The sequence below is a fragment of the Engraulis encrasicolus genome, chromosome 17 (genome assembly GCF_034702125.1).
Source record: "Engraulis encrasicolus isolate BLACKSEA-1 chromosome 17, IST_EnEncr_1.0, whole genome shotgun sequence".
NCBI classification, from domain to species: domain Eukaryota; kingdom Metazoa; phylum Chordata; class Actinopteri; order Clupeiformes; family Engraulidae; genus Engraulis; species Engraulis encrasicolus.
Genome location: NC_085873.1, coordinates 31299171 through 31309123, shown reverse-complemented (window position 1 = coordinate 31309123; position 9953 = coordinate 31299171). Strand labels below are relative to the sequence as shown.

General features: G+C 43.1%; 1 protein-coding gene across 1 annotated transcript; it reads left to right on the top strand.

Moving 5' to 3' along the window:
• The first annotated feature begins 302 nt into the window (after positions 1 to 302).
• Positions 303 to 9300, top strand: LOC134466772 (brain-specific serine protease 4-like). Its single transcript, XM_063220647.1, has 7 exons — positions 303 to 351; positions 1910 to 1998; positions 2807 to 2880; positions 3120 to 3237; positions 3704 to 3857; positions 7636 to 7775; positions 9015 to 9300. Exons 1-7 carry the CDS (start codon positions 303 to 305, stop codon positions 9183 to 9185), a joined length of 795 nt encoding a protein of 264 aa, XP_063076717.1. The 3' UTR covers positions 9186 to 9300.
• The last annotated feature ends 653 nt before the right edge of the window (positions 9301 to 9953 follow it).

Here is a 9953-nt window from a genome sequence, read left to right as displayed (position 1 = left end):
ATGCCTCAGGTCAGTGTGTGTGTGTGTGTATGTACGTGTGTGCGTGCGTGTGTGTGTAGGCTCGTTGAGGAGTGCTCTGGTTGGTGTGTGTAATGCAGTGTGTGTGTGTGTGTGTGTGTGTGTGTGTGTGTGTGTGTGTGTGTGTGTGTGTGTGTGTGTGTGTGTGTGTGTAGGCTCGTTGAGGAGTGCTCTGGTTGGTGTGTGTAATGCAATGTGTGTGTGTGGGAGGGAGGAGGCATGATGCTCCATGTTATGTTTTTAAAGTGTGTGTGTGAGGAGACAGCAGATTAGATTGCAGCGTGATGCTCGGCGTCTGGATGTGTGTCGTGCTGCTGGCCAGCAATGCCTCAGGTCAGTGTGTGTGTGTGTGTGTGTGTGGTTGAGGACACTGTTGGGAAAGTTACTCAAAAACCGTAATGCACTACTTATTACATGTTACTGTCATTTAAAAGTAATGCCTTACATTACAACATTACTTTTTTTAAAAAGTAAGGCATTACACTACTTTTGCATTACTTTTAGTTACTTTAGCCAAAATGACTGGAAATAAGGATTTGGCAATCTACAGTGCAAATCTATGAGGTGGCATGACTTTCACCTGCCATCCACAAGTTGTTTTGGAAGCCTGCAGACTGAAAACCAACATTTTCAGGAATTGCGTCTTACCCACATACAATAAGGCCTAAGAAAAATAAAAGTTTGGTTCCGGTTGGTTGTCAGGTTTGGTCATCGTCCAATTATTTTTTCAATTTCTTTTTTTTTATGTCCGACCCCCCAACCCCCCACATGCACCAGATTTTGTCAGAAACGATAGCCAAGGACTATAGTGGAGTTGAGGCTTGATAAGTAGGCCTACAGCTGAAGCTACAATGAAATATAATAAGCATTAATATGAGCCAAGAGGCCTATAATAGGCCTATTTTATTTCAAATTGATTTATTTCAATTTTAGTGATGTTTAGTTGAACAAAAGTGAGGGGGGTGCAACATACTCATCCCCCCCGTCGGATAGCCTACCCTGCCGTGTCCCTGTCTCGTGCGAATGGGATGCATCCCCTTCTTTCCTGACTAATTTGGTGGTGCTATGGCACCTCTTCAAATCGTCAAATTGTTTGTAGGCTACTGTTTTTCGACATGGAAAGCGGTTTGGGTTTCAAGTACAGTGTGCATTTAACTTAAATGTTCTTGGCGTCCTTATTTTCAATGGAGTCAAAGTAGTGGGCATATACCCATCTTGAAAACGAGCAAGCTGGATCTTCTGGATCGGTCATCCTTTGTCAGCCTGCCATTTCGAGAGACGAAGCGTGAAAGAGGAAGCAATGTTCTGCGTGAAACTTTAAAATATCTGCGCGGACGTAGGCTATCGTAGGCAATAGCTGATCTCGCGGTGATCCGCGAACATTGTATAAAGAAAACAAAATACCCACACAAAATTTAGGTGAAAAAAATGCGTTGTAATGTGCAAGTTACTTGCATTGTAACGAGGACATATTACAGATTTTTTCCCCTGTAATCAGTTACATTACTGCGTTACTCAAAAAGGTAATGCATTACAGTAATTAGTTACTTTTGTAACGAGTTACTCCCAACCCTGGTTGAGGAGTACTCTGATTGGTGTGTGTAATGCAGTGTGTGTGTGTGTGTGTGTGTGTGTGTGTGTGTGTGTGTGTGTGTGTGTGTGTGTGTGTGTGTGTGTGTGTGTGTGTGTGTGTGTGTGTGTGTGTGTGTAGGCTCGTTGAGGAGTGCTCTGGTTAGTGTGTGTAATGCAGTGTGTGTGTGTGTGTGTGTGTGTGTGTGTGTGTGTGTGTGTGTGTGTGTGTGTGTGTGTGTGTGTGTGTGTGTGTAGGCTCGTTGAGGAGTGCTCTGGTTAGTGTGTGTAATGCAGTGTGTGTGTGTGTGTGTGTGTGTAGGCTCGTTGAGGAGTGCTGTGGTTGGTGGGCACGATGCAGCACGAGGACGTTGGCCTTGGATGGTCTACGTCGACATAAGGGAAGGAAAGGTCTGTTTCTCTCTCTCTCTGTCTGAGAACAGGTGGTGACGAAACAAAACAAAATAATACAATGATATATTCTACTATAATACTTTCATAAAAATGTATTACACTTCGAAAACTATCTGAATTTAATAAATACTTAGTTTAGAATTATTGCAAGTCTGGAAAGTGTGGACACATGCTTTGGGAATGTCTGTACAGTACACTTACTACTATATACGGTACAGCTGCAGAAAAAAAATGAGAGACCACTTCGAAATGTTCAGTTTGTCTGATTTTACTATGGATAAGTATGTGTTTGAGTAAAACAATCATTGTTATTTCATTCTATAAACCACCGACACCATTTCCTCAAAATTTTGAAAGAAAGTATTGTCATTTACAGCATTGATTTGCAAAAAATTACAACATAACACAGGAGATGCAAATACCTCAAAACAAGCAAAGAAAACAAGATGAGATTGACTTAAAAACACTATAGTAATAGTAAGAGTTCAGAAATCAATATTTGGTGGAATATGCCTGATTTTGAAGCTGTGATTAAAATCCAGGGTTATACACCAAATGTTGATCTATGAACCCTAATAAGTTAAAACATTACTTTTATTGTGTTTTAAATTGAATAGCATCTAGCATCTTATTTTCATTCGGAATGTTGTTAGTAGTTAATAGAATGAAACAACAATGTTTTTGATTTACTCAAACGCATACCTATCCATAGTAAAAACAGAAAAACTGAACATTTCGAAGTGATTGCTCAATTTTCTCTGCGGCTATGTGTGTCTGTTATCGGTGCGTGTGATCTCTTCTCCAGATCCCTGGGCCGTGTGGGGGTTCTCTGATCACTGATCAGTGGGTTCTCACCGCGGGACATTGCATAAAAAATCCGTAAGTTTACTTTCCTCTGTATGTGTGTGTGTGCATGTGTGTGTATGCGTGTGTGAGAGGCATAGTTTTTCGCAACTGTTTTTCTGGGCAATTGCATTAATCATTTTTAATTTGTTTTTCATCATGCACGCACACGGGCGCGTGCACACACACACACACACACACACACACACACACACACACACACACACACACACACACACACACACACACACACACACACACACACACACACACAGTCACCTGTTGAACCCTGACCCAGAGACCTCCTATGTGCGTTTGGGAGAGTGGAAGCTTAAGAAGCCCATTGGAGAAAAGGTCAAGATACAACGCTTCATCCTCCACCCTGATTACAAGGTGAGAGCATTGTGTGCGTGTGCTTGTGTGTGTGTGTGTGTGTGTGTGTGTGTGTGTGTGTGTGTGTGTGTGTGTGTGTGTGTGTTTTCAGGTTAGAGTGTGTGTGCCTGTTTATGTATCTATGTGGGCTCCAAAGTTTCCCTTTCCAATTTTTTAAAAAAAACTGGAGGATAAAAAAAATCTGACAAAGGGTCCTGAAAAATAAAAAGTGTTTTTCTCTGTCATTTTCTTGTAATGGGTAAAACTAAAAGTACAAAAACATTTCTTTACGGACAGGACAGGGTTAGGGTCTAGTAGGCACAGTAAGTATTAGGAGTCAATGGAAGGTCCCTACAATTAACAAAAACAAGTGTGTGTGTGTGTGTGTGTGTGTGTGTGTGTGTGTGTGTGTGTGTGTGTGTGTGTGTGTGTGTGTGTGTGTGTGTGTGTGTGTGTGTGTGTGTGTGTGTGTGTGTGTGTGTTTCAGCATACCAAAACCGTGATATACAACGATGTTGCGCTCCTACAACTTAAGAGTGCTGTGGGTTTCGACAACTACATTTCCCCTGTGACTCTGCCTGGAGACAAGATTAACCCACACAAGTGCTGGGTCACCGGATGGGGCACAGTGAAGGAGAGACGTACGTGTTTATGGGTCTGTCTGTGTGCCTGCCTGTGCATATGCGTGTGCATGTCTGTCTGTCTGTGATATTTGTGTACATGTTTTAGGGTGTGTGTGTGTGTCTGTGTCTGTGTTTTTGTGACTACATGTGTATGTATGTGTTTGTGTGTAAAGTTTAATTATACTCTGTCCAATTGGTGGCAGTGAAATGGGCATAAAGGGACATCGTCTGATTCATTGCTGACACACACACACACACACACACACACACACACACACACACACACACACACACACACACACACACACACACACACACACACACACACACACACACACACACACACACACACACACACACAGGCCACAGATAAATAGCCACAGATATTAGCCTAGATAAAAACAACAGATAAGAAACAACACATATACTTTCCCACGAGAGACCTCTTGTACACACATGTACACGGACGCGCACACACACACACACACACACACACACACACACACACACACACACACACACACACACACACACACACACACACACACACACACACACACACACACACACACACACACACACACACACAATAATTTAAAACTCATAATGGCCTCTTTGTCACCCCAAATAGATAGAAGGCCTTAATATAGACTTTTGACCTGAGGCCTCTTTTTGACTGTCCACTTTTTTATTTATTTAATTAATTTTTTGTTTTGTTTTTGGGTGGGGGGTTAGGCCTTGATTTTTGTGACAGGGCAGTTCAGAGGGTGACAGGCAGTGAGTGGGGAGCGAGACGGGGGGAGGGCTCGGCAAATGACCTGGGCCGGACTCGAAACCGGCTCGGCGGTGTAGCCCACGGCTGAGCCAGAGGGCCAACTTTAAATACATTGTTGCTTGTACTGCACTTCGGTGTATATTGTCGTGTTTTATTCAGGGCTTTGAACCATTATTTTTTTCCAAACGTTCCGTTCTGAACAGAAACGGAATTATAACGTTTCCGGTTATAAGTTCCACCAATAAATTGACGTTCCCGAACCGGTTAGAACAAAAAAATATTGTTCCCGGAACGGTTAATTTCGTTCCTGTCAGCTGATTACTCCCCATAGGCCTAACTGACGTTAATTAACCAAGAAAGACAGAAGTGCAAATGAGTCAGCCTACTTCCAAACTGTTTATTCAAGCGGATGAAAATAATATTCTCCAGAATTTTGTCAATCAGGCCTAAGTGGAGAATAAACCTCAATGATGAAAATGTGTGCTCCATGCTGACTTGGGTCACGGGGAGCGCTATGATGGACATTGTGAGTTTGTGCATCTTTGAAGCGGCCATGGATGCCCAATAACGCGCTTTACACATGCTTCTCTGCAATATCTTACAATGATGCAATGGAAACTCTGCCCTTTTGTATGACAGTGGTTTCTCTTATTTAAGATGTGTAGTGGAGACGTGTAATCCATAGCTCTCTCTCAATTCAGTCAGAGAATGTCTGATGTCACACAGGACATGAACCTCAGCCGTCATGGTAACGTGCACAGGAAAATAATTACTTTCTTTTTATTTTGAGGAACGGTATTAACCGGTATTATTATATGGTTGTGACGTCATCTGTCGAATGCTCCATTCATTTCAACGGGGCTCCCCAACGTTCGGACGTCTGTTATTTTTCGATAACGGACGGGTTGGTCTATAACAGACCGCTGTCAATGGCAACAAGACTTTTCACTGCTAAAGCGACTTTTCAACAAGACTCTAATCAGCTGCTGTGATAGACAGCACCCGTTGTCCTGGCTACCGCTGTCAATGGCAACAAGACGTTCACTGCTAAAGCCACTGGCTTGTATACAAGTCAGTGGCTAAAGCGAATGTTTCATATCACTCCGCAGGGGGTCCGGTCTTTTGTCACTCTAATCAGCTGCTGTGATAGACAACACCTGTCCTGGCTAGCCTACCTAGCTGTTGCCTAGCGGTGTTCCACAACGGCACTGTTTTGTTTTGCGCAGCAACAATCTTAACATTAAATAGGTCTAAAGAAATGTCCCCGCATGTGTGAATCATTTAAGTATATCCATATAATAAGCGGGTTAACTTTCGGCGAGTCGGTCGCTTTGTGGAATAGCAGCACTTCAGAGAGAACAAGACCCCTCCGCTCCGCATCGGGGTCTAAAGATTCTCTCTGTCGTGCTGCTATTCCACGGTAGCGACCTTCTCGCCGAACGTTAACCCTTACTTAACCGGTTACCATTATATTTAAAAAGTGTTTCCGTTCCAGAACATAAAAAATAATAACGTTTCTGGTTTCGTTTCTGTTCCCTGTAAAATACAAAAAGTTCCTGGTTTTCGTTTTCGTTCCTTGAACCGGTTCAAAGCCCTGGTTTTATTAGCCTAATACCTAAACTAGACAAACCCGCCTACTGGCAATGACTGGCCCATGCCCACCAATCACCATGACAGACCTTAACCAAGTGGTTCCCAACCTGTTTTGGCCAGGGACCCCATTTTAATACCCCAAATTTCCGGGGACCCCATACATGTTTTTTAGCAACCAAAATAAAATCATGATGAGCTAACTTGTATGCTATTAAACATATAGATATTTATTAAAGTCTAACACTGTATGTGGCGTTTCAGTCCAAATATTTACCTAGTTCTTATGTTATAATTAGTAATATTTATCAGCATTCTTTTTTTTTTCACCCCTAGACATTTCAGGCGACCCCATTTGAATTCCAGACGACCCCAAAAAAACTGCCCTAGGTGGTACAATATGCTTGAAATTTTGAATGGTAGTGCATGGGCGATTTTAGCAAAATCCTTGAAAAGTGTGTTTTTACACTATTTCAGTCAAAATTGGTAAAGAGTATAATTTGGAAGAATGCTGCAGTTCCCTTTCCACTTTCCCAGATTTGAAATCCCCCTGTGCCTGTTTTTTAGAGCCTTCCTTCAGCAAGATTTTAGCCCCCATTCTCTAATCTTTTAGCCATGTATACCCATGTATCCATTATTTAGCCATTTTTTGGGTTTTGATGTCCCGTGGAAGTGGAAAAGACTATCCTAACTATTTCTATGTCTGTGTCTTTGTTTTTGTGACTACATGTGTATGTATGTGTTTGTGTGTAAAGTTTAATATATAATATATAATAATTGTGAAAGTGAAAGCGAAAGTGAAAGTGAAAGCCCATTGGGAAACTCCAACTCCCATTGTCATTGTGACACAGCACTCCACAGCACACAAGTGAACACTGTACACTGCACACAACGAAATTGCATTTATGCCTCACCCGTGCAAGGGGGCAGCCCTCAGTGGCGCCCCATGGGGAGCAGTGCGGTGGGACGGTACCATGCTCAGGGTACCTCAGTCATGGAGGAGGATGGGGGAGAGCACTGGTTGATTACTCCCCCCACCAACCTGGCGGGTCGGGAGTCGAACCGGCAACCTCTGGGATGCAAGTCTGACGCCCTAACCGCTCACCCATGACTGCCCCTATAATCTGTCCAATCGGTGGCAGTGAAATGGGCATAAAGGGACATCATCTGATTCATTGCTGACACACACACACACACACACACACACACACACACACACACACACACACACACACACACACACACACACACACACACACACACACACACACACACACACACACACACACACACACACCGGGCATTCTCCCTTTCCCTATCCATACCCCCCCCCTCTCTCTCTCCCACCTCATCCTCCTCTCTCCCTCCTCCTTCCCCCTCTCTCTCTTCCTCTACCTCTCTCTCTCCATCCCACCCTCCCTCCTTTTACAGGTCCGTTGCCAGGTGACCAGACTCTTCAGGAGCTGCAGGTTCCTCTGCTAGATGACGCCATCTGCAGGTCCATGTATCCCAAAGTCACCAAGGGCATGCTGTGTGCCGGATACATAGAAGGGGGCAAGGACGCCTGTCAGGTGTGTGTGTGTGTGTGTGTGTGTGTGTGTGTGTGTGTGTGTGTGTGTGTAGGTGCGTGCGTGCGTGTGTGCGTGTATGTCTGTCTGTCTGTGTATGTATGTCTGTGTTCCTCACGTCAAAATATCAAAAAGTCGTAAGTTGAGCACAGTGAACACACCACATGTATGACAACACATGACAATGATTTTTGTGTGTGTGTTTGATAAATAAAATAAATAAATGAAATAAATAAAATAATAATAATAAAATAAATAAAATAAATAAAAATGTCTTGTGGCTTTTAGCCTTTATTTAGTCTGGACAATTAAAGATGGCGATTTAAAAAAAAAATGAATAAGAGAGAGAATGAGCAGGATTTGGAAATGACCCAAGCTGGACTCTAATCTGGGTCCTCATGGGCATGCAAGCCCATTCATCGTTGGTCCTTGGCCAAATTGGCCACATTTTCTACATTTTCTACATTTCAATTTCCACACTGCAGAAGAAGTCAGATGAAAGAATGGACTAATTAATAGCTTCAGACGTAAAGAGGCATTTTAGAGATGCATGTTAAAACTCTCTCAAAACGTGGTTTGCAAGGCAACTTAGCCAGACCTATGCTCGCAGAGCTTTGTGGTCATAATAGCTATTGGATGACTGCTGGTATGGCAGACAGAGGTCAGAGAGGGCACTATTAAAGAAAAAAAGTTGAATTCTCGAGAGAAAAGCCAATTAAAAGTAACTTTTACTCAAATAGCACTTTTAAAAAGTTTTTTTTTAAACTTTTACTCCAATAGATTTTTACTTTTACTTAGAGTAGGATGCAAACCACTGTGTCCAGTGTGCCAAATGGCACGTTGTGTTGTGGCTCTGGTTTTCACCTGTTGAGAGGGAGTGGCGATGACCAGAGGATTTAGCATGATGGTCCTTGTTGGGATGGGCAGTGTGTGTCTGCATGTGTGTGTGTGTGCACAACGTGTGTCTTCAGGTGCACCTGTTGAGAGGGAGTGGTGAGGACCAAATGATGAAGCATGATGGGTCTTTTTGGTATGTGGGTCTGGCACTGAGGTCTTTGTTAGTCGGATGTACTGTACAGTCTCATGACAGATGCCAGCCACGTCTAGTGCTGTCAATCACCCACTCCTCAATGACTCACACTGTGTGTGTGTGTGTGTGTGTGTGTGTGTGTGTGTGTGTGTGTGTGTGTGTGTGTGTGTGTGTGTGTGTGTGTGTGTGTGTGTGTGTGTGTGTGTGTTTAGGGTGATTCTGGTGGTCCCCTGGTGTGCGAGTCCTTCGGTGTGTTTGTTCAGGTGGGAGTGGTGAGTTTTGGAGAGGGCTGTGCTCGGGCCAACAGGACTGGTGTGTACACACGCGTGGAGCACTACCTCTCCTTCATCAAGGAAACCATCAACACATACAGCTCCTTCTAGTGGATGGACGAAGCTACTGCAGCCATACACCACACAGGGGTCCTACAGCACCCCTAGTGGCCAAAGCGAGTAGACACGTTCCCATTTCCCTACATTTACTAAATAAATACTCTTGCATCGCAGTCTTTGAATGTGTGTGTTTCTGTGAAAAAAATATTACTTTAGAAAAAACTTGTCTGAAAGGTAGCACTTTAGAATAACTTCCCCCAAAAGCTTTACAAGCATTTAATAAATACATTTAAAACAAATTATCTACAAAACATTTGCCAATGTTTGTAAATGGGCAAGAAATACTATGTTTACGCAGCAGACACAGCACAGTCCTGGAAGTTTGTCCTCTCAAGACCAGAAGACATGAAACCACTAGATATACGTAGCGTAGAAGTAATGTACAGGCAAGCACACATCGATTCCCACTCCACTGTGCAGTCGTAGTTTGGTTCTTACTCTTTTTTTTTGCTCATACATGTGATTTTAAAGACCCTGTAAGAATCTCCCCTAATAATTCCACAAGAACTATTCTGCCCTTAGTTGATGATTTCTGTCTTGAGTGATTACAAACTGGCCGTGATTATTGTCCCAAGTATGCTGTCTTCCGTTTGTAGAAAATAGACATTTGTCATGATTCATGCCATTGCTAGTCTACGTTTTACTGAGCCTTTGTCCAGTGTTGTGAAACCACTCAGTACATGGGTGTGGCATATCAAGACTATAGACTTACTTTACAATAGGGAAGAAAAGCACCCAGCACACCCAACTGATCATCAT